At 40.1% G+C, this 26093-nt stretch overlaps 1 protein-coding gene across 10 annotated transcripts in view; it reads right to left on the reverse strand.

Moving 5' to 3' along the window:
* The window catches only part of WDR47 (WD repeat domain 47), a 77476-nt gene that overhangs the window by 23980 nt on the left and 27403 nt on the right, over positions 1-26093 (reverse strand). For 6 of the 10 annotated variants that reach the window (XM_002751167.7, XM_002751168.7, XM_035252359.3 and 3 more), the window contains exons 5-9: positions 23622-24424; positions 16697-16823; positions 14675-14853; positions 5324-5581; positions 1280-1355 (exon numbers count right to left, since the gene is read on the reverse strand). In XM_002751167.7, the coding sequence (XP_002751213.3) occupies positions 1280-1355; positions 5324-5581; positions 14675-14853; positions 16697-16823; positions 23622-24424 (1443 nt within the window). The remainder of the gene's footprint in view (positions 1-1279; positions 1356-5323; positions 5582-14674; positions 14854-16696; positions 16824-23621; positions 24425-26093) is intronic. The other 4 variants (XM_009001822.5, XM_035252356.3, XM_035252360.3 and 1 more) reach the window with 1 other exon arrangement.

Genomic DNA, 26093 nt, shown 5'->3' on the forward strand with positions numbered 1-26093 from the left:
TTGCTTTATAGCAGAAGCCACACAAACTAATTTTATTTGCTGTCCTCTGTACATTTTTATTTTATTTTATTTTTGAGATGGAGTATCACTCTTGTTGAATGAATGCTGGAATGCAATGGCACGAACTCAGCTCACTGCAACCTCTGCCTCCCACATTCAAGCAATTCGCCTGCCTCAGCCTCCCAAGTAGCTGGGATTGCTTGGGCCCAGGAATTCAAGACCAGCCTGGGGAACGCAGTGAAACTATGTCTCTACTATTTTTTTTTTTTGGAGACAGAGTCTTGCTCTGTCACCTAGGCTGGAGTGCAATGGTAACCTCCGCCTCCTGGGTTCAAGCAGTCTTCATGCCTCGGCCTCCCAAGTGGCTGGAATTACAGGCATGAGCCACTACACCTGGCTAATTTTTGTATTTTTAGTAGAGACAGGGTTTTACCATGTTGGCCATGTTTGTCTCAAACTCTCAACCTCAGATGATATGGCTGCCTCTGCCTCCCAAAGTGCTGGGATTACAGGATTACAGGTGTGAGCCACCACACTCAGCCTAATTTTTTTTTTTTAAGTCAAAGGAACTGGAAACACTGGGCTTGCATATTTCTTTTGCAAGGGACAAATATTCCTTTGTGTTTATCATAAAAATGGTCAATTTTATTAATTTACGTTATGTATTTCATCCCTAAAAGCATCTCAAATAACACCTTTGTTTATGAGGTTAAAATCTGAACTAAGAAAAGTAAGATAGAGTAAAAATGTATACTAGTTAGGGAAGGATGTTTGGTTTCAAAGCCAAAAACCAGGTATACTGATGAGAAGCCCAAAGGAGATACTAATCGTATCTGAAATTAACCACAGGGTTCAGAGAATAACACGGGGCCTCAATTCATGTCCCAAGGCCAGTACTAGGCCATTAGTATGAATATTCCCAAGAGTCCAAATGTGCTTTCCAAGGATCCCTCTTCAGTGACATCATTGAGAGCTCAATGCCTTGAGCCTTGAGATAAATACCAACATTACCAGTAATAACTACTTTAAATTTTTGTTTGTTTTTAAGAGACAAAGTCTCGCTCTGTTGCCCAGGTTGGAATGGTGCAGCTGCTATCCACAGGTGCAATTCTAGTACTCTATAATCTCAAACTTCCGGACTCAAGCCATCCTCCTGCCTCAGCCTCCTGGGTAGTGTGTAATACCATGTCTGACTAAAATGGTTTTTTGAATTGAGAATTCCTTAGCAAAATTTACAAGTGTATAGGAAAACAATGAACTTCCTTCCCCAAAGTATTACCTCTTCCCCTTTTGACCTTGATAGACTCCCTGAAGAATCTCCCAGAGGTGGCTTAATGACCGAATGTTCTGATGAGCTGTGGGAGTAGAAATTCAAGTAAAGTTTAATCTGTGTATCAAAATAGAAAATAAATTAATCTACCCTTTCAAACACTAATTTTTCTTTTTAGCAAACAATCCAAGCTGACTCCAAAGTTACTCTCTGGAGACATTCATTAAAATATGTTCTGGATTCAGCCGCACCAATGACAGTTTTAAGGAGGAGATGAAAAGCCATTCTGGAAAGAAAATTAAGTCAAGAGTCGACGTATTTTGGAGTGAGATGTCAAGTATGCTTCCCTTGCTTAGTTCCAGAATCCTGTTTGCTATGCTTAAATCCAACCCCAGACAGGACACTGGACAATGCTCTTTAGGAAAATTATCCGACCCAAGAGAAGAAACTATCAGAAACTTACAGTTGAGGGTTCCTTAGCAAAACAACCACGTAATCACTTTTTGTGAACCCAGCAAAAGTCCAAATGTGCTTCCCAAGGATCCCTCTTCAGGCACACAGATCTACCCACGTATGTAGCCCTTTCTTCCAATCAGCTTTTAAATTTTTTATTTAGTATCATAAAATATAATAGAGACAGCGTCTCCCTGTGTTGCCCAGACTGGTCTTGAACTCCTGGGCTCAAGCAATCCTACAACAGCTTCAACCCCCCAGGTTGCTGGGATTACAGGTGTGAGCCACCATACCCAGCCAGCTTTTATTTTAATGCCTCACTGTTAACAGCCAGCCAAAACGTTCTAGATACCTGAAAAGAATCCTCCTAGATAAAAGGTAGAGACTAAAATGAACAGAGAGAGAAAAAGGTAGAGAGAAAAATGAACTTGGGAGAAGCGAGGCAATTTAGGGAATAAAAGCTACAAAAATAGAATTTAAGTCCTTAGATATAAGAGGAAATAATGGATTAAGGAAACAGAAGCAAGCTCTATTTAAAAAAAAAAAGGACAAGAAATTAGAGAATAAGAAAGACCTCTTAGAAAATTAAAATTTGATAGTAGAAAAAAAACAAATCCATAAAAAATGGAGGTGAGGATATTGCTAAGCTAAATAATATTTTTTTAATTTCCTAGAACTTAAATTTCCAACATAAAAAGGGCCCATGAAGTACCCAGCAGAATGAAGAAACACAGACTCACTCTAAGGTCAATTTTCTATATCATTGTGCAGTTTCAGAATAGACTGAACAATAAGCCTCACCCAGAGAATGAGAAGTCAAACAGCCTGGCCAACATGGTGAAACCCCATCTCTACTAAAAATACAAAAATTAGTTGGTGCTTTTACCAGATTCTCCAGCACCTGGTGGTGTATGCCTGTAGTCCCAGCTACTAGGATGGCTGAGGCACAAGAATCACTTGAACCCAGAAGGCGGGGGTTGCAGTGAGCCAATATTGTGCCACTGCACTCCAGCCTGGGCAACAGAGCGAGACGCCATCTCAAAAAAATAAAAAATAATAAAAATAAGAAATCAAAACAGCATCAGACTTTTTAATCAGAACACTAAAACTGGAAAATCATGTAGCAATGCCTTTGAAGTAATGAGGAATGATTTTCATCCTAGAATTCTATACCCAGCAATACTAACAAAAAAAGGTGGAAATATATAGCACACACAGTTTTAGACAAGCAAGGTCTCAGAAACTTCACCTCTAATTACCCCTTTTTAGGAAACTGAGATGCTAAAAACAGGGAATCTAATAAAGAGATGAGGCAAAGGAAATCCCAGGGGAACAGTGAGGAAAGTCCCAGGATTCTATCTAGACCTACATAAAGTGATAAAAAAACAGAAAATATAAAGTGAAGCAGGAGTGATCCTGGAGAGACATCTCCCAAGGGAAAAAAAATGGAATAAAAAAATTTCTGATATTTTTTACAATAATAAGAGAAGTTTTATGATTTTATAATTCTATTAAAGCACTTACAGTTTAGTGTAAATATTAAGAAAACTAGGCCGGGCGCGGTGGCTCACGCCTATAATCCCAGCACTTAGGGAGGCCGAGGCGGGTGGATCACAAGATCAAGAGATCAAGACCATCCTGGTCAACAAGGTGAAACCCCGTCTCTACTAAAAATACAAAAATTAGCTGGGCACAGTGGTGCGCACCTGTAGTCCCAGCTACTCGGGAGGCTGAGGCAGGAGAATTGCTTGAACCCAGAAGGTGGAGGTTGCGGTGAGCCGAGATTATGCCATTGCACTCCAGTCTGGGTAACAACAGCTAAACTCCATCTCAAAAAAAAAAGAAAACTAATCATATACAGACACATGTACACCAACTCAAGGCAATTACTGACCCCAAGAAAAACAAGAAGTTATATGAAAAAGAAATATATTCATATTGCACTACACGACCCAGTTGTAAATAACATTTATGAGATCATAGTAATGTTAACACTGATACTAATTTTTTTTGTTTAAGACAGAGTCTTGCTCTGTTGCCTAGACTGGAGTGCAGTGGCATGATCTCCGCTCACTACAACCTCCGCCTCCCAGGTTCAAAGCAATTCTCAGCCTCCCAAGTAGCTGTCTCAGCTTCCCAAGTAGCTGGGATTACAGGCACCCACCACCATGCCTGGCTAATTTTTTTGTATTTTTAGTAGAAACGGGGTTTCATCATGTTGGTCAGGCTGGTCTTGAACTCCTGACCTCATGATCCACCCAGCTAGGCTTCCCAAAGTGCTGGGATTACAGGTGTGAGCCACCGCACCTGACCTGATACAGATTTAAATAGAAATTGATATATACTAAAAATAAGCGGTAGACAAAGTGAGGGTGTTATGCGTGAAGAGTATGGTAGGGAATCAATGGATAGTAAAAACAGTAATAGAAGTATGTTATTCAGAAATGTGGAAATATATAGCAAAAGGCTGGGTGTGGTGGCTCACACCTGTAATCCCAGGACTTTGGGAAGCTGAGGTAGGAGGATCACTTAAGCACAGAGTTTGAGACCAGCCTAGGCAACACAGTGAAACCCCATCTTAAAAAAAAAATTGTACGTATATATATCAAAAGAAAAACCATATTGGTTGAAAATGTCAGCCAACAAGAAATAAAACCATGGACAAAGATGGGTTTTATTTTAAGACTTAGTACTATTTGTCTTTTGAAACCATGTATGTATACTACATGGACAAAAATAAAAATTAAATTTTAATATTTGAGTTCTTGTTTTGAAAGTACTCAAAATGACTATTATGAAAACTGTAATAAAAAAGCAAATATTAAAAAAATTAAAATTCAGAAAGGAAGCAAAAATTAAACAAATGTATGCTCTGAAGTTTTTTGTATGCTCTAGGTTTTTGACACTAATTATTTATAAAGTGAATTCCTGTAAGCATACAAGTGCCAAAAGCAAGTTATGCATTTTGTACTTAATCTCAGCCAAAAGCTGGGAATCTCATGTTGTACATTTTTTAATGAACCACCCTGCAAAGTGCTTTATGCTAAGAATAAAGAAAATGCTCCTTAACTATTCCCGCTGCATAAATTAACACTTGTATACTAATTATAGCAAGACAAAAATGTTCCCTGAGCAGTGAAAACGTAAATACGCAGTCTTCCACTGCTGTAATTGCCAAAATGGTCAACACTGCAGCACAGCTGCAATCATTCCACCATATTGTAAAACATCTTCCTATGCCCTGAAAGTCTGAATTTGAAGATTATTTGTTCAAAGATGCCAACTGAAGAAAAAAGAAAATCAAGGAGATTTAGAGATTCTAAAACTGTAGGTTCTCTGAGTAGGACGGCTTATAAAAAATATAATCGCCTTGGTGGTGATGAGGAAGCAAAAAGAAAAAGAGAAGGAAAATGAAAACTCTAAAGAGACTTAGAAGTTAGTAAAAGAGAACATAGACAAATGAAGGCAGATTAGAAAAAAATACTGGTAGGCAGTAAGCTCTCAAAACTTTTATTTTTATAAGGCTCTAAAGTGAAGTTCAACCTTCTATTCATTAGTAGTAAGTTAGTATTTCCAAGTTTTACAAGGTCAAGCACTTACATTTGGCTTCCACAAGGTGATTCCTCCAGAAAAGGTATGTGGTTTGTTGATCCAGGATTACGAGGAGTGCTTGTATGAATATGTGAAGCATCGTGTGTTAATCTCTGACTAGAGTCTTGGGGTGGTGTAGTAAAACTAGTCACAGAAGAACTATGAGATCCGTTGCCTTTGCTCCCATTACATTGCTGGTTAAGTGTAGATATCTCATTACCAAGGCCATCCATTCCAATATTTAATTCACCGAGTTTTTGAATGGACCTATAAAATTAAACAATGTAATCATTTTAAAATAAAAACTTAATTGCATTCCTAATATATACAAGATTGAAAGTCTGAAAAGATAAATATATGTACATATAATCTATTGCAAATTTAGTATTAAAAATTACCATCATCAACTTAAGACACAACCATGATACTGAAAGAAGATCCACATTTTCCCATAGTATAACACTAAAGAAGATAGGTATAATGGGCATTATAGACTTTTTTTTTTTTTAAGACAGGGTCTTGTTCTGCTGCCCAGGCTGAACTGCAGTGGCGTGATCATGGCTCACTCACTGCAGCCTTGACCTCCTGGACTCAAGCAATCCTCCCACCTCCCATGCATAGCTGAGACAACAGGTGCACACTATCATGACCAGCTAACTTTTAAAATTTTTTGTAGAGACAGAGTTTCGCTATATGCCCAGACTGGTTTTGAATTCCTTCAAGCTATCTTCCTGCCTTGGCCTTCCAAAGTGCTGGGATTACAGGCATGAACCACTGTGCTCAGCCAGTATCACAGAGTTTTAAAAAGCAGCTTTTATAATAAAAATAGGAAAAAAAATCTGTTTCTTCCCCAGTAAAACTTTGGTTTAATTTTCCATTTAAAATTTAATTTTAAAAGAGTCAATAACAATACCACCACTACCAAAATTGCTCATCAACAAAACAAGTCATTTTTGTTCCATCTGTCTCGAGTAATGTTATGTCAAGTAAGAAATGGATGCCTAGAGTAGGCCATGATGAGTAAAAAGTCAAGTAGCATCCCTATTACTCCACATGCACTCATTCATTCTACAAATACTATGTGCCAGGCTCTGATCTAGACAATTGGGAGATAAAACAGGGAGCAAAACAAGTTAGCCTCAGCGCCTTGCCCTCAACAAATAGTCTCTCTACACCAAAGCCTGACTCCCTGTGTTTTATCAGGCTACAAAGGGCACAAAGAGGAAGCTACACTGATCTCAAGATTTAGACTCATGGGCCGGGCACAGTGGCTCATGCCTGTAATCCCAGCACTTTGGGAGGCTGAGGTGGGTAGACCACTTGAGGAGTTTGAGACCAGCCTGGCCAACATGGTCAGACCCCATCTCTACTAAAAATACAAAAGTCAGCCAGGTGTGGTGGCAGACACCTGTAATCCCAGCTACTCAGGAGGCTGAAGCAGGAGAATCACTTGAACCTGGGAGGTAGAGGCTGCAGTGAGCAGAGATCACACCACTGTACTCCAGCCTGGGCGACAGAGCAAAACTCCATCTCCAAAAAACAAACAAACAAACAAAATATTTTGACCCATGGCCAGGAGCAGTGGCTCACCCCTATAATCCCAGCACTTTGGGAGGCCAAGGCAAAAGGATTGCTAAAGCCCAGGAGTTTGAGATGCCTGGACAACAGAGGGAGACCCTGTTTCTATCAAAAGAAAGAAAAAGAAAAACTTAGCCAGACATGGTGGCGCATGCCTATGGTCCTAGCTACTTGGAAGGCTAAGGTGGAAGGACTGCCTGAGCCCAGGAGATCAAGGCTGCAGTGAGCCATGATCACACCAGTGCACTCCTGCCCTGGCAACAAAGTGAGATACTATCTCGGAAAACAAAAAAGAACAAAAGAAAAAGATATAGATGCAGAAATAGCCCAGTATCACTTTCTCCAGCTGAGAGCCAATATAAGAAAGGACTAACACAGGGAGTATAATTGTTGAGAGGTGTTGTGGCTCATGGTATTTTTAAGTTTTCCTACATTAAACACTGTGTTATGTGTATTTTTAGAGTTTAAAAAATACTTTCAAAAAGTTTAATATTATTAGAGGAACTATTAGTGTTTACTAAATATCAGTTAAAAATTGTAATTAGGTAGCATTTCTCAAATTGTGTTCTGTGAAACACAATTCTTGTGAAATGTACATACATCTTTTTATGCTCCCTATAAAAAAGGATATGAGGGGGCCAGGCGCGGTGGCTCATGCCTGTAATCCCAGCACTTTGGGAGGTCAAGGCAGGTGGATCACGAGGTCAAGAGATCGACACCATCCTGGCCAACATGGTGAAACCCCATCTCTATTAAAAATATTTTTAAAATTAGCTGGGCATGGTGGCATGCACCTATAGTCCCAGCTACTTGGGAGGCTGAGGCAAAAGAGTCATTTGAACCCAGGAGGTGGAGGTTGCAGTGAGCCGAGATCACGCCACTGCACTCCAACCTGGTGACAGAATAAGACTTCATCACAAGAAAAAAAAAAAAAAAAAATAGGATGTGAGGTCAAATAAATATGGGAAAAATGCTAAGTATAAAAAGCATTTAAGATACTAATACAGGATGGGCACAGTGGCTCACATCTGTAGTCCCAGCACTTTGGGAGGCTGAGGTGGGCAGATCACCTGAGGTAGAGAGTTCAAGACCAGCCTGGCCAGCATGGTAAAACCTCATCTTTACTAAAAATACAAAAATTAGCCAGGCGTAGTGGTAGATGCCTGTAGTCCCAGCTACCTGGGAGGCTGAGGTGGGAGAATCACTTGAACCTGGGAGGCAGAGGTTGCAGTGAGCCAAGGTCACGCCACTGCACTACAGCCTGGGTAACAGAGTGAGACTCTGCCTCAAAAAAAAAAAAAGGCTAATACAGCATTTTAACTCTCCTGAAATGGAGTGGGATAGGGGAGAGGCTATAATGGTCAAATCAATGATGCCAATTATTATTAGTAGTAAAAACAAAAGAGCAAGAGGTATAAAGTAATGATACAGTACTAGTAATAAAATTCCTATCATGCTATACTTAATTTTTTTGAGTAAGATCTAATTATATAACACAACTTGTCCTTTTTTTTTTTTTTTTTAGACAGAGTTTTGCTCTTGTTGCCCAGTATGTAGTACAGTGGTGCAATCTCAGCTCAATGCAACCTCCACTTTCCGGGTTCAAGCAATTCTCCTGCCTCAGCCTCTTGAGTAGCTGGGATTACAGGAATGTGCCACCATGCCAGGCTATTTTTTTTTTTTTTTGTATTTTTAGTAGAGAGAGGGTTTCACCATGTCGGCCAGGCTAGTCTCGAATTCCTGACCTTGTGATCTGCCTGCCTCGGCCTTCCAAACTGCTGGGATTACATGCATCTCTTCTCTTCTTTGTATGTCCCTCAAAAGGAAGATGCAAAATTTAAATCTGGGAATAATGACCTGCTACAAGAGTAATTTGGAAGAATAAACATTAAGAAGGAAAAGTACATTTTAATTTATAGATTCTATCTCCATTCAATGTGTCCTTGACACTAGGTATTGTAAAGCCCTAGGAGAGGCTCAAACACATAAAATTAAAGAGTTCTAGAAAAAAGAACTAAACAAAAATATATTAAAGGGTTAGAAAACAGAATAGATAAGAAACAGTTAAGAGAATGATAAAATTTATGAGAAACTAACTTATAAAAACTTAGGATAAACATCAACAGATTAAGGAGATGACCTATTGAATGGGAGGAATATTTGCAAACTATTCATGCAACAAAATACTAATATCCAGAATATACAAAGAACTCAACTCAACAAGAAAAAAACAAATATTAGCTGGGCATGGTGGTGTGTGCCTGTAGTCTTAGCCACTCAGGAGGCTGAGGTCAGAGAATCACTCAACCCTGGGAAGTAAAGGTTGCAGTGAGTTGACAGTGCACCACTACACTATAGGTTGGGTGACAGAGCCAAACCCTGTCTCAAAAATAAAAAAAAGAAAAATCTTATTAAAAGGTGGGCAAAGCATATGAATAGCTATTTCTCAAAAGAAGACATACAAATGGCCAACAGGTATATTTTCTAAGTGCTCAAAATCACCAATCATCAGAGAAATACAAATTAAGACCACATGAGATATCATCTTGCTCCCAGTCAGAACGACAATTATTAAAAAGACAGGCTGGTTCAAGTGCAGTGGTGTTTATAACTAATTGATCACAACCAGTTACAGATTTATTTGTGCCTTCCCCACTCTCACTGCTTCACTTGACTAGTCTTAAAATACATACATACATACATACATACATATAAAAAGACAAAAAAAAAAAACAGATGATGGTGAGGCTGCAGAGAAAAGGGAAATCATACATTGTTGGTGAAAACGTAAGTACAGCCATTATGGAAAACAGTATAGAGATTTCTCAAAAAACTGACAATAGAATAACCATTTAATCCATCAATCCTACTACCAGGTGTCTATCCAAAGGAAAAGAAATCAGTTATCGAAGGCATACCTGCAGGCACAGAATAGGATGACTAAGTACAATAATACGTCTTTGTTAAGTATAGTCATCCTATTCTGCTATCAAACATTCAATTTATTCCTTCTATCTTACTGTATATTTACATCCTTTAACCCACTCCTTTTCATCTTCTCTCTTCCCCCACTCACCCCTTCCAGTTCGTTACCTATTTTTCTACTCTTGACCTCCGTGTGTTCAAATTGTTTTAGCTCCCACATATCAGTGAGAACATGTGATATTTATCTTTCTGTGCCTGCTTATTTCACTTAAGATAATGACCTCCAGTTCCATCCATGTTGCTGCTAATGACATGATTTCATTCTTTTTTACGATTGAATAGTACTCCGTTGTGTATATGTGTCACATTTTCTTTATCCATTTACTCATGGATGGATACTTACGCTGATTCTGTATCTTGGCTGTTGTGAATAGGGCTACAATAAATATGTGAATGCAGGTATGCCTTCGATAACTGACACCCTAAATCCCCTGATTTGATGATTACACATTGTATCTATGTAACAAAATTTCTTATGTACCCTATAAATTTGTACAAATAAAAAAACGTGGCCAGGTGCAGTGGCTCATGCCTGTAATCCTTGCACTTTGGGAGGCCGAGGCGGGTGGATCACCTGAGGTCAGGAGTTTGAGATGAGCCTGATCAACAGGAGAAACCCTGTCTCTACTAAAAATATCAAATTAGCCGGGCTCGGTGGCTCACGCCTGTAATCCCAGCACTCTGGGAGGCCGAGGTGGGTGGATCACAAGGTCAAGAGATCGAGACCATCCTGGTCAACATGGTGAAACCCCATCTCTACTAAAAATACAAAAAATTAGCTGGGCACGGTGGCACGTGCCTGTAATCCCAGCTACTCAGGAGGCTGAGGCAGGAGAATTGCCTGAACCCAGGAGGCGGAGGTTGCAGTAAACCGAGATCGTACCATTGCACTCCAGCCTGGGTAACAAGAGCAAAACTCCGTCTCGAAAAAAAAAAAAATCAAATTAGCCAGGTGTGGTGGCGCATGCCTGTAATCCCAGCTACTCAGGAAGCTGAGGCAGGAGAATCACTTGAACCTAGGAGGCGGAGGTTTCCGTGAGCTGAGATCACCATTGCACTCCAGCCTGGGCAACAACAGTAAGTCTTCATCTCAAAAAAAAAAAAAAAAAAAAAAAGTTAGGCTGGGTGCAGTGGCTCACGGCTATAATCCCAGAGATTTGGGAGGCTGAGATAAGCAGATCACCTGAGTTCAGGAGTTCAAGACCAGTTTGGACAACATGGCAAAACCCTGTCTCTATAAAAAATGCAAAAATTAGCCAGGCATGGTGGTACATGCCTGTACTCCTAGCTACTCAGGAGGCTGAGGCAAGAGAATCACTTGAGCCCAGGAGACAGAGGTTGTAGTAAGCCAAGATTGTGCCACTCTACTCTAACATGAGTGACAGAGTAAGACCTTGTCTCAAAAAAGAAAAGTTTAAAAAATAAATAAATAAAAATAAGCATCCTTTAATATTTATGAACCTGGTTATCCTATGAATTTTCACAACATACTTACCTTTCAATGTAATTTTAAACTCTGATTCCTAAATAAATTGAAAATAGTTGTTTAACAATAAATATGCTCTAGGCCAGGCATGGTGGCTCATGCCTGTAATCCCAGCACTTTGGGAGGCCAAGGCAGGTGGATCACCTGAGTTCTGGAGTTTGAGACCAGCCTGGTCAACATGGTGAAAACCTGTCTCTACTAAAAAATTAGCTGAGTGTGGTGGTGCACACCTGCAGTTCCAGATACATAGGAGGCTGAGGCAGGAGCATTGCTTGAACCTGGGAGGCAGGGGTTGCAGTGAGCCAAGATTGTGTCACTGCACTACAGCGTTGGCAACAGAGTGAGATTCTGTCTCAAAAACAAACAAAAAAGAAATATACTCTAAACTAAACCTAAATTACAAGAAAGAATTTAAATTCTAGGCCAGGTATGGTGGATCACACCTGTAATCCTAGCACTTTAGGAGGTCAATGCAGGAGGATTGCCTGAGCTCAAGAGTTCAAGATCAGTCTGGGCAACATGGTGAAACTTTATCACTACAAAAAATACGAAAACTAGCTGATTGTGGTGGCTGGAGGATTGTTTTAGCCTGGTAGGTGGGAGGTGGAGGCTGCAGTGAGCCATCACCACACCACTGCACTCCAGACTGGGCAACACAGCAAGACCCTGTCTCAAATTAAAAAAAAAAAGAATTTAAATTCTATTTATGAATGTCTTTAAAGGAAAAATGAATCTTCCCAAATAGCTTAGCTTTTTTTCTGAGGAAGTACATTGCTAACCACTACTGGGGAAGAGGATCATAGAACCTTGCCATTTCATCTTCCCACTTCTAGATAGCTGCTTTCACTGCAAAATAATTTGGTCAGAAATTCAAGTTGCATCTATGACTTTCAGGGCTATAAAGAAAACATCCAAAAACCAGAAATGGCAATTCATCAAATAAGAATAATTCTGATAAGCCACTGACTTGATCAGAGGTGACAGGAAAATGATTCCCAAACTGGATGTTCAGAGGCCTACTTATTCGACTCTTGAAACCACCAGTTTAAACTATCCTTGTGTGAGCCAGGTACAAGGGCTCATGCCTGTAATCTCAGAGCTTTGGTAGGCTGAGGCAGGAGGACCACTTGAGCCCAGGAGTTAAAGGTTATAGTGAGCTATGATCACACCACGGCACTCCAGCCTAGGGTGAGAGAGCGAGACTCTGTCTCTCTTTGAAGAACAAAAAGGCCAGGTGCAGTGGTTTACATCTATACTCCCAGCACTTTGAGTGGCCAAAGCAGGTGGATCACGAGGTCAGGAGTTTGAGGGCAGCCTGACCAACACGGTGAAACCCTGTCTCTACTGAAAATACAAAAATTAGCCAGGCATGGTGGTGCGCACCTAATCCCAGCTACTCAGGAGGCTGAGGCAGGACAATCACAATTAGCTGGGCATGGTAGTGTGCACCTGTAATCCCAGCTACTCAGGAGGCTGAGGCAGGAGAATCACTGGAACATAGAAGCAGAGGTTGCAGTGAGCCAAGATAGCGCCACTGCACTCCAGCCTGGATGACACAGCAAGACTCCATCTCAAAAAAAAAAAAAAAAAAAAAAAAAGAGCCAGGAGTGGTGGCTCACACCTGTAATCCCAGCACTCTGGGAGGTTGAGATGGAAGAATCCCTTTAGCCTGGGCAGTTGAGGCTGCAGCAAGCCATAACCAGATTGCACTACTGCACTCCAGCCTGGACAATAGAGTGAGACTCCGTCTCAAAACAAACAAACAAACAAAAAACAAAACAAAACAAAAAAAAAAAACACTCCCTTTGTAAAGGTTTGAAGACAAAATCAATTTCAGGCTCACTGACTTGCACAACACTTAGAGTTGTCAAGGAGATTACTCCCAATACTACTGAATCAAGTTAAGAGCTAACAGCCACCATTACAGTTACCTAATCGTAATCATGATGATAGCCAACATTTATAGCATACTTCCTATGTATGCTATAATTAATATGTACATTTGCACATATTAATCACTGAATCTTCCAACAATCCTTGCTTATTTAAATATATATTATTTTACTGAATTCTAAACACACACTAAGACTGGGCACAGTGGCTTATACCTGTAATCCCAGAATTTTGGGAGGCTGAGGTGGGCCGATCACTTGAGCCCAGGAGTTCAAGACCAGGCTGGACAACAGAGTGAAACCCCATCTCTACTAAAAAAAAATACAAAAATTAGCCAGGCATGGTGGTGCATGCCTGTAATCTCAGCTACTCGGGAGGCTGAAGCAGGAGAATTGCTTGAACCTGGGAGGCAGAGGTTGCAGTGAGCCAAGATCATGCCACTGCACTCCAGCCTGTGCAACAGAATAAAACTCCATCTCAAAAATAAATAAATAAATAAATTAAATAATGAAAAATAAACACACACATATATGTGTGTATATATTTCTCCTATAATTGGAAACAATAAATGTAATTCATATTGTTTTGGCAGAAATTATAAGAATTGTTTTAATATATTTGATGAAAAAAAATCTGTAGGTTTAAGCACTTTAGTAACAATAAAAATAGCTACTAATAACATAGTGCTTACAATGTGCCAGGTACTGTTCTAAGCACTTTACATAGATTAACTCTATTTATCCTCATGGTAACCTTATAAGAAGGTTAGAAGAAATAAGAAGTAGGTAAGGGTCAACACAGTGGCTCACGCCTGTAATCCCAGCCCTTTGGGAGGCCAAGGTAGACAGATCTCTTGAGGTCAACGAGTTTTAGACCAGCTTGGGCAACATGGCAAAACCCCGTCTCTACAAAAAACACAAAGATTAGCTGGATGTAGTGGTGTGTGCTGTAGTGCCAGCTACTCAGGAGGCTGAGGCACGAGGATCACTTGAGCCCAGGAAGTTAAGTCTGCAGTGAGCCAAGATCGCACCTCTGCACTCCAATCTGGGCGACAGAATGAGAGCCTTGTCTCAAAAAAAAAAAAAAGCAGCAGACAAGGAGACAAAAAGAACTAGAGTAACTTTCACTAGATCCTCAGTTAACCTGGGACAGCTGAATCCACCTGGCAGTCGGCTGTGCAAAGGTTCAGCCTGTGCACTGACCCTCTGTACTCTTCTGCTCTACTTGTTTAGGGAATAAAGACCAAACTAGATGAGCCCTCAGAATGCTGTGACTAGAAAGCAATATGTAACTCTACGTTACTTGAAACACTTAAAAAGTCTTAAAATGTCAAACTATACATAGAAAGTAACAGCTATTGCATGTTTTAAATAGCTTTCAAATAACTCCATATTTTAAAAAGTGACTAGAAAACCAACCTATTAAGGAATTGTTCAGTGAGATTCTGCTGCTGATCGGGACCATCCTCCTGATTCACGCCTCCTTCAAGCAACATCTGTTGGTATATCTGCCGCTGTTGCTCCTTCTGTTCTAAATGCTGTTGATAGCGCAATCTTTGCCTATAATATTCTTGAAATTGTTCTGTTGAATCTCGAAGCTTAAAAACATTAGATAAAAACAATATATTTGAGCAAACGATGACAGAATATGTCTTCGCTCAACAGTACCTCTTATAAATGCCAAATAAAATATACAATTAGCTATATTTAATCATCACGAAATACTTAATCTATTGCTCTTTTAAAAAGTGAGTCTTAATACTCGAGTGGATTAGTTAATTTGCTTTATTCCACAGCAACAGACTGACCAAAATGAATGGCTGCCTTGGTTCCCTGACTAACCCAAAATAAAAATACAAATTATAATAGTTACAAGGGGGACATGGTCACAGAATATGAATGTAGATAAAGACTAATACAAATCTGGCATTTCTTTAAAAATATCCATACGGAGGGACTGCATTAATATTTAATAAACACAATGAAATACCAACGTACCCCAACCAGAATGGCCATTATTAAAAAACAATAGATGTTGGCATGGATGCAGTAAAAAAAGAATGCTTACACACTGCTGGTGGGAATATAAATGAGTACAGTCTCTATGGAAAAAAACAGTATGGTGATTTCTCAAAAAACTAAAAGTAGGACTACTATTCAATCTAGCAATCCCACTGAGTATCCACCCAAAGGAAAATAAGTCATTATATCAAAAAGACATCTGCAAGTGTATGTTTATCGCAGCACAATTCCCAATAGCCCTAACACATAGCACTAAAAAATGCTCCATGTACACTTGAGAAGGACATGTATTCCGCTATTATCGAGTGGAGTGTTTTATATACATCTGTCAGGTCCAGTTGGTTTACAGTATTGTTCAAGTCCTCTATATACTTATTGTTCTTCTATTTAGATGTTTTTTATTGTGAGTAGGGTATTGAAGTCTCCAATTATCATTGCAAAACTATTTCTCCCTTCAGCTCTCTCAATATTTGCATTATATTTTAAAACTCTATTATTTGGTGCATATCCATGTACTCTTCACAGTACTTTTTCTCATTTATTTTTTAATGTTTTTTCTTGCATTGCTATAAAGAAATACATTCTTAATATTTAGTTGAAAACAAATAAAAAACATATTCACCTTATGAAAACCACTTAACCCCTTCAGAGTGGCATACTACATAAAACTGTTTGTCGGTTGTTCTGTTTGAGACAGTCTCACTTTGTCACCCAGGCTGGGGTGCAGCGGTGCAATGTTGGCTCACTGCAATCTCTGCCTCCCGGGTTCAAGCTGGGACTACAGGCTTGCACCATCACGCCTGGCTAATTTTTTGTATTTTTAGTAGAGACAGGGGTTCGCCATGTTGTCCAGGCCAGTCTTGAACCCCTGAGTTCAGGTGATCCACCTGTTTCAGTCTCCCAAAGTGCTAAGACTACAGATGTGAACCGCTGCACCCAGCCTATATAAAACTTATACCCTTATTCACAATACAATTTCCTCACAAGAACACCAAAGAAAAATAATCTAGAACCCTGGACTTGGATAAAAGTTTTATTCTATATTTAAAATGTCTAATTTCTTATTCTTAAATCTAATTGGTAAAAAAATAGGGCATATATCTTAATAATGCAAACTAGCCATGTTTAATGTAAGCTCAATCACTTAAGTCCCAAAGCATATAAAACATGCAATGTCAACTGTGATATTTTAGATTTTTAATAAATTCACTTGTTAAAATTGTTCCAGAATACACAATGGCAACTAAATATGCTACATATTTGTTGGGGAGAGGAAGAAAATAAACTAAGAAGAAGAAAGTCTATGTATCTTCTTTACTACTTCCAAATATCAGAAAATTATTTTTACATTCTAAGTAAATTATATTACTTCTTACAAAGAGAATAAATCTGAAAAACACTAGGTATAGTAAATATTACCTCATTTTTTTCTTGTTTAGCTGGTCCTGGATTCTGTGCTCCATTTGCAGGCTCTTTTTCTGAAACTGAACTCTGGCCCAAGATTTCACTGCCAATAGGCCTCTGTGCATCAACAGGTGTATCACTTCTTCCAGAAACGTGCAAAAAAACAAAAAAGGCAGAGGTGAGAGTAAAGGAAAATATATTTTAGTTAAAGAAATTTTATTTTATTATTATTTTTGAGACGGAGTCTCTCTCTGTAGCCCAGAGGCTGGAGTGCAGTGGTGCAATCTCTGCTCACTACAACCTCCGCCTCCCAGGTTCACGCAATTCTCCTGCCTGCCTCAGCCTCCAGAGTAGTTGGGATTACAAGGCCCACCATCACGCCCACCTAATTTTTTGTATTTTTAGCAGAGATGGAGTTCACCATATTGGCTAGGCTGGTTTCAAATGCCTAACCTCAAGTGATCCACCCTCCCCAGCCTCTCAAAGTGCTGGAATTACAGGCATGAGCCACCATGCTCAAGAAATTTTAATTTAAAAAAATGAAGAGGCCAGGCACAGTGGCTCACGCCTATAATCCCAGCTCTTTGGGAGGCCAAGGCAGGCAGCTCACTTAAGCTCAGAAGTTCAAAACCAACCTAAGCAAAACGGTGAACCCCAGTCTCTTAAAAAAAAAAAAATTAGTTGGGCATGGTGGGGCGCTTGTGGTCCCAGCTACTTGGGAGGTTGAAGTGGGAGGATCACATGATCCTGGGAGGCAGAGGTTACAGTGAGCCAAGATCACACCACTGCACTCAAGCCTGAGTGACAGAGTGAGACCTTGTCTCAAAAAATATAAAAAGAAGATTTAGCCTAAGAGTTTATAAACTGTATATAAATAGATTTATTTTTCTTTCTTCTTTTAAAAACACCACAAAAAGGATTTTAAAAAATAGAAAGGTCTTGGGCCGGGCACAGTGGCTAACGCCTGTAATCCCAAAACTTTGGGAGGCTGAGGGAGGCAGATCATGAGGTCAGGAGTTTGAGACTAGCCTGGCCATCAAAGTGAAACTCCTTTCCTACTAAAAGTACAAAAATTAGCCAGGCATGGTGGTGCATCCCTGTAGTCCCAGCTACTTGGGAGGCTGAGGCAGGAGAATCGCATGAACCTGGAAGGCGAAGGTTGTGGTGAGCCAAGATCGCACCACTGTACTCCAGCCTGGGTGACAGAGCGAGACTCCGCCTTAAAAAAAAAGGAACGTCTTAACGGAGGAGTACCGTGTTACTAGGCAGGGATAGTGAGAGTAGGGTCTCCAGTTTTGTGGCCTAGGGACAGTCACTTATATCTCTGTGGTCCAGTTTATAATAGACTGATGAATATGAATAATAGGTTAGATAATATAATGCCTAAATTCTCTAAAAAGTATAGACTTATGGTGGTGTTATCTAAACATTTTTTTCCCTCCAATATATTTCTATACAATTTTAAGAATTTTTGAGATTTTATTAAAAGACTTTCTTTGAGGCTGGGCACGGTGGCTCACGCCTGTAATCCCAGCACTTAGGGAGGCTGAGGCAGGCGGATCACAAGGTCAGGAGTTTGAGAGCAACCTGACCAACATGATGAAACCCCGTCTCTATTAAAAATACAAAAATTAGGCTGGACACGGTGGCTCACACCCGTAATCCCAGCATTTTGGGAGGCTGAGGCGGGCAGATAACAAGGTCAGGAGTTCGATACCAACCTGATCAACATGGTAAAACCTCATCTCTACTAAAAATACAAAAATTAGCCAGGCATGGTGGATAATGGCCTCTCCAAGTAGAAGTATACAAGACATATCAAAATACAGTTCTAGGGTTCAGGAAAGCAAAGCTGGATAGTCATCTTCACAAAGCATTATTAGTTAGGAGCCTATACTCCTAAGCACCTAAACATACATACACAGACATCTAGAGGAGAAAGACTGAGGAAGAGTTTTTTGGCTATCAGGCTCTACTGTAAACTACTAATGACCACAACAAGTCCCCTTTTATGCTCACAGAGAATTTGTAAGAGCTATTAACTGTATAAAGAATAAAATAATCTTCAAAAAGTAACATTTCATTTCATTTTGCAACATATGCAACTTCCATATGCATGATCTCATTTAACTTGCACGATAACCTGTGAAATAGGTTGTAAGACCCATTTCACAGAGAGGTAACAGACTCACAAAACAAGTGATTTTCCTAAGATTGCATAGCTAGAAAATAAGAGTTTGAACTTAAACTCAGGCCATCAGACTCCAACTCCAATGCTGGTTCATGCCTGAAATACAAGCATTACAAGCTTATATATTTCAAATAATTTTTCTCCATTTTAAGCGTTTCTGTTCAAGTGAAAAGATATCCTTACAAAATATTACACACTCCCTTTCTTTCATGTTTTATCTTCCTGTTCACCATGGTACCTCAATCACTGTATTCTTGATATTGTAGTGTGCTGTTCACACATAGTAATCACCAAAAAAAGACATTTTTTTGAGATAGGATCTTGCTGTCACCCAGACTGGAGTACAGTAATGCAATCAAGGCTCACTGCAGCCTCAACCTCCTGAGCTCAATCAATCCTCCCACCTCCGCCTCCCAAGTAGCTGTGACTACAGGCACATGCCATCATGCCTAATATTTTTGTATTTTTCTGTAGAGACAAGGTTTCACCATGTTGCCCAGGATGGTCTTGAACTCCTAGGTTCCAGTGACCCACCATGCCCAGCCTGAAATATATTTTAAATGAATACTGACTTAAAAAAAAAAAAGATACTGACTTCAAGTATTTCAAGTAGTACTCTTTATGATCTAATTGAGCTTCCATATATATGTGTGTATTTTTTAAAAATAAATAGAGATGGGGTCTTGCCAAATTGCCCAAGCTGGTCTCAAACTCCTAGCCTCAAGTGATCCTCCCATCTCAGTCTCCCAAAGTGCTGGGATTACAGGTATGAGCCATCACACCTGGCTCAATATTTTTTAAATGAAAATACGTTTAAAAATAAGTAAATTTGTATACTTTATCCATAGGACAGTAACTCTTTCACGGCACTTCATTAGCAGTCCTTTTTGACACACTGTCCTTATCAAAGCTATGAGCTTTGAAGGAAAGAAATTTACATTCATTGAGTACCAATCACATGCTTGCCAATCTTAATACAAGCTTTATCTCATTTTGCAAACCAACATTTTATTAGATACAGTAGGTAACTGAGGCTCAGACAGACTAAATAACTTTCCCAAGGTCACACAGTCAGTAAATGGCAAAGCTAGTTCAGACCTATGTCTCACTTAAAGACTATGTTCTATTTATTATTCAACACCACTCTGCCTTGTAAGTTTTCTAATTTCAGAGGCAAGACAAATGTTTTCTGAATTATTGCTACTACCCATGTAATAAAACCTGTATTACTTAATTTTTGACACGTTACATTTTACCTCTCTGCTTTTTCTACAATAGTCTAATATCTTACACTTCACTTCTTTATATCTTTATCCAGATGTTCCTCAATTTCTACTAATTTATGTAGCAAACAGGACTTGTAGTCAGATTTGGCTTGATTTTTGTGCATCTTTTCTCTATACAAAGTCAACTCTACGGATGCACAAGTCCAAACATGTCATTCATACATGACCAAGAAGCTTCTGTCATCTTTTTTATTTTTCTTTGTTGAGACAGAGTCTTGCTCTGTCACCAGGCTGGAGTGCAGTGGCATAACTTCGGCTCACTGCAACCTCTGCCTGGGTTCAAGTGATTCTCCTGCTTCAGCCTCCCAAGTAATTGGGACTGCAGGCATGCACCACCATGCCCAGGTAATTTTTTTTTTTTTTTTTGTATTTTTAGTAGAGACGGAGTTTCATTATGTTGGCCAGGCTGGTCTCAAACTCCTGACCTCGTGATCCACCCACCTTGGTTTCCCAAAGTCCTGGGATTACAGGTGTGGGCCACTGCGCCTGGCCACCTTTTTTTTTTCTTTTTTTGAGACGGAGTTTCCCTCTTGTTGTCCAGATTATAGTGCAATAACATGATCTTGGATCACTGCAACCTGGGCATCCCAGGTTCAAGCAATTCTCCCACCTCAGCCTCCCAAGTAGCTGGGACTACAGGCATGTGACATCACGCCTGGCTAATTTTGTATTTTTAGTAGAGATGGGGTTTACATGTTGGCCAGGCTGGTCTCGAACTGACCTCAGGTGATCCACCCACCTCAGCCTCCCAAAGTGCTGGGATTACAGGCGTGAGCCACTGTGCCCAGCCAGATTCTGTCATCTTATGTACACAGAAGAGTATCAGCAGTTGCCTCAGAATTGAAGCTCAGCATTCCAGAAAATGAGAATTTTCTCTAAAAGGGCTGGGAAATCCAACTAATGCTTATTAATAAAAGTGACTCTATCAATGCTCAAGGCTTCCCATTCCTTTGAGATTTATTTTTATTTATTTATTTATTTATTTATTTATTTATTTTTTGAGACAGAGTCTCGCTCCACCAGGCACCAGGCTGGAGTGTAGTGGCACGATCTTGGCTCACTGCAACCTCCGCCTCCCAAGTTCAAGCAATTCTCCTGCCTCAGCCTCCTGAGTAGCTGGGATTACAGGCGCTCACCACCACGGCCAGCTAATTTTTGTATTTTTAGTAGAGACGGGGTTTCACCATGTTAGCCAGGATGGTCTCGATCTCTTGACCTCATGATCCATCCGTCTTGGCCTCCCAAAGTGCTGGAATTACAGGCGTGAGCCACCGCTCCCGGCCTCCTTTGAGATTTAAATAGGATGCTTCTATATGAAATATAATTATTCATGTTCATTACTAGATATTGTCTTTATCTTTCAAAGATGAAATATGGAACAATACAGTACCATAAAAAGTTGCCCTACCCTTTAGGAAGTCCCTCACTTACCCTGATTCAAATTAGATTATCCTCTCTAAAGAACATGAAAGAAAATATCACAACTCTCTCTACAACCTCAGAGCAACTTAATAGGAAAAGCTTCCCTATACATCTATCCTGTAATTCTTATGCCTTAACTAAAGATCTCCACTTGCTCTAATTATTGTTTTTCTTTTGAGACGGAGTCTCACTCTGCCACTCAGGCTGTGCAGTGGCGTGATCTAGGCTCACTGCCACCTCTGCCTCCCAGGTTCAAGCGATTTTCCTGCCTCAGCCTCCCAAGTAGCTAGGACTACAGGTATACACCACCACATCCAGCTAATTTTTGTATTTTTAGTAGAGATGGGGTTTCACCACGTTGGCCAGGCTGGTTATCTTGAACTCCTGACTTCAAGTGATCCACCCACCTCGGCCTCCCAAATTGCTGGCATTATAGGCCTGAGCCACCGCTCCCAGCTCACTTGCTCTAATTAGAAACAAATTCTGAGTCCTCTGCAAAGAATGGTTCCAACTATCCTATGTAATGTGAAAAGGTTTCATTTTTGCCTCTTTCATGAAATAAATGTATTGAAGTCAACACTAATACTTCATAGTGGCAACTCTAAATTATGGAAAACCATCCATACATCCTCATGGGTTTCCTGGAAAAATGAGGCAGAAAGTTTCCTAAACCTAAAGTAAACAACTGTTGATCAAGAGTCTGTTATTTCAAGCCAGGTCTGAAGAAAAAACTGAACGGTGGCTTTAACATTTATTTTCTTATTTTTATTTATTTATTTTTTTTGAGACGGAGGTTTGCTCTTGTTACCCAGGCTGCAGTGCAATGGCTCGATCTCAGCTCACGGCAACCTCCGCCTACTGGGTTCAGGCAATTCTCCTGCCTCAGCCTCCTGAAGTAGTTGGGATTACAGGCACACGCCACCATGCCCAGCTAATTTTTTGTATTTTTAGTAGAGTTGGGGTTTCACCATGTTGACCAGGATGGTCTCGATCTGTTGACCTCGTGATACACCCGCCTCGGCCTCCCAAAGTGCTGGGATTACAGGCTTGAGCCACTGCGCCCGGCCTATTTCCTTCATTTATATAAGAATCACTAGGCTGGGTGTGATGGCTCATGCCTATAATCTCAGCACTTCAGCAGGCTGAGGTGAGCAGATCACAAGGTCAGGTGTTTAAGACCAGCCTGGCCAACACGGTGAAACCCCAACTCTACTAAAAAATACAAAAATTAACTGGGCATGGTGGCACATACCTGTAATCACATTTACTCAGGAGGCTGAGGCAGGAGAATTGCTTGAACTGGGACCCGGGAAGCGGAAGTTGCAGTGAGCTGAGATCACGCCACTGCACTCCGTCTCAAAAAAAGTGGAAATAATTATAGAGTTTTATGTTCTAGTTATCTGCTACAGTACTATGTACAGGAGAAAAAAGTAGAAACAACTCAGGATCCTAAAATTAAAAATATATAAAAATAAAGATTTTTCAGCCAGGTGCTGTGGCTCACACCTGTAATGCAAGCACTTTGGAGGCCAAGGTGGGCAGATCACCTGAGGTCGGGAGTTCAAGACCAGTCTGACCAACGTGGTGAAACCCCGTCTTAAAAAAAAAACAAAAAACAAGATTTTTCTCATATAATTTTAATTATAAAAAATTTTAAACCCTTACTGAAGTAATAAGGACTAACTTTCAATTAAAGGGACCTGAACATTAAGGAAACATACACACTCCCAGACATGGTGGTTCACTGTAATCCCAAAACTCTGGGAGGCCAAGGCAGGATGATTGCTTGAGTCCAGGAGTTTGAGACCAGCCTGCGAAACCCCATCAAATATACAAAAGTAGCTGGGTATGGTGGTGTGTGCCTGTAGTACTAGCTACTCAGGAAGGCTGATTTGAACCTGGGAGATTGTGCCAGTGTACGAGCCTGAGATAGAGCCAGACCCTATCTCAAAAAAATAAAGAAGAACAGAAAAGAAAAACACACTATAATTAGATTAACTCAAACTTCTGAAGATTTCCTGTTTTATAAGCAAATGCTTACCGCTCAGGGGATTCTTCATAAATACTGTGACAGTCTGTATTCTCAAGCATGAGACTTCTACTGAGGTTTTGTACCCCTGGATAATGGAAGTTAGCAAAGGAGTGTGACATTGGAGAAGTTTTGTTTCCAAGGTCTGAAATTCTCTTATCATGACTGGTGAGTCCACAAGTGAGGCCATCCAAAGCAGGATTCAGAGAGCGGGTCATATAGGCATCAGCTGACTGAGGTCTTCTCATGGGGGATGATGGATAGGGAGAGAGTTTGCTGATAAGAGGAGTCAAAAGATCAGCATATGCAGCTTTTGTAGGTTTCAGAAGTTTGTCAACATGAATATTAAGCATTTTCTGTTCAAAAGCACAAGAGAAGACAGATGATGGAAGATTCTGAAGCCATGACAGTAAACTCAGATCCAAATCATCACAACCATTACCACATAAGAGGTCGATGCCAAGAAGCACTTCGCTTTCTGTAATTTCTTCTCCAGTTGCTTTACTCTGACAAAATTCTACACAGCATTCATAAAGTAGGCCTTTCATTACAAGCTGAAATAAACGATTGTTACTTGCTTTAAAACCAGCTTCACTTAGCTTCCTATCAGCAGGGATGAATTCTGCAACCATGACACAAGCCTCTTCAAAACAGTGAACTCGAGCAGTGCTGGGATTCCAGTCCTTAAACTCAGCATGGTTGGTCAGACGAGGCAAAGTCAACAGCAAACAGAGCTTACTGTAGTCATCTTTAGAAGGACAGTACTCTTCTAGAGCATGTAAACATTGCACAGCTTCTTGCATGGTAAATTCCAGCTGTAAGAAAAATGGGAACGATCAAATAATCACTATAAAAAAACATGCTGTGAAATATGAAAACAATGAGCATACAATGAATAAATTACATTGCCACAGAATACTCATATAATTTGTAGGATATGTAACAGCTTTCAAGAAACCAAAGTATTTTCACAAGTAAAATAAAAATAACAAAAAAATTGGTTAATTAGCACATTAAACTTTTATCTATAAAAAGTATTTTACTATAATTCAGGCTTAAGATGAGATCTCACTATGCTGCCCACGCTGGAGTGCAGTGGTTATTCATACACACAAATATAGTGCATTACAGGCTTGAACTTCTGGGCTCAAGTGATCCTTCAGCCTCAGCCTCTAAAGTTGCTGGGACCACTGGTGTGCCACACTGTGCCGAGCTCTCAAATATACAATTTTTTTTTTTTTTTGAGACAGAGCTTCGCTGTTGTTACCCAGGATGGTGTGCAATGGTGCGATCTCGGTTCACCGCAACCTCCGCCTCCTGGGTTCAAGCAATTCTCCTGCCTCAGCCTCCTGAGTAGCTGGGACTACAGGCACGTGCCACCATGCCCAGCTAATTTTTGTATTTTTAGTAGAGACGGGGTTTCACCATGTTGACCAGGATGGTCTCGATCTCTTGACCTCGTGATCCACCCGCCTCGGCCTCCCAAAGTGCTGGGATTATAGGTGTGAGCCACCACGCCTGGCCAAATATACAATTTTTTAAGGTAAGAATAATTAAGTTTTCTAGAAATGAAAATTGAAGCATGCCAACATTCATGTTTATAAAGCTTGCTATTACTCCAGCTTACCCAAAAGGCAAAAGAGCCATTCTATTAGTCCAAACTTACCTTAGGGCAAAATTGTGTGGGGATAAAAGTCAAGAAAAGGGAACGCCTACAGTTGACTTACTACAAAACAATCCACAGACACAACAAAAAGGAAGCTTAGCTGAGAGACAAAATATAACGATTTGTATAGTGAATACTGTTTTTGAATCATAAGCTTTTAATGATGTAACCTCAGCGCTTACCTAGTCCAGCCTCCATATCTTACATAAGGGAAGTCAGGGAACACATTTACCAAGGTAATTCAGTTCATTATTGGCAAAGACAGAATAAAAAATAGGTCTCCTAACTCACGTTCCAGTGTTCTTTTCACTTTTGAACAGCCTTATCCGGCAAAGATTTCTCTATCTGAAAGTCCCCACTGTAAAATCCGATAAAAAATTATAAAATGTGGTTTTTGCCACAGTCTGAATGTTTGTGCCTCTCTAAAATTCCTATGTTGAAATCCTAACCCCACAATGTAACGGTATTAGAAAAGTAGGGCCTTTGCAAGGTGACTAGGTCAGGAGTGCTCAGCCCTCAAGAATTAGATTAGTACCCATATAAGAGACCCCAGAGAGCTAGCTAGCCTCTTTAACCAGGTGAAGGACACAGCTAGAAGGCACCATTCATGAACCAGGGTACAGGCCCTCACCAGAGAGTGAATCTGCTGGTACCTTGATCTTGGACTTCCCAGCTACCAGAACCCTGAGAAACTTCTATTGTTTACAAGCCCCCTAGTTTATGATATTTTGTTGCAGCAGCTCAAAAGGACTAAGACACTTTACTTCAGTGAACAGTTACTAGAACTTAATAAGTTTTCTCAGTTTTAGTTATTAACA

Source organism: Callithrix jacchus, chromosome 7 (genome assembly GCF_049354715.1).
Source record: "Callithrix jacchus isolate 240 chromosome 7, calJac240_pri, whole genome shotgun sequence".
Lineage (NCBI taxonomy): Eukaryota > Metazoa > Chordata > Mammalia > Primates > Cebidae > Callithrix > Callithrix jacchus.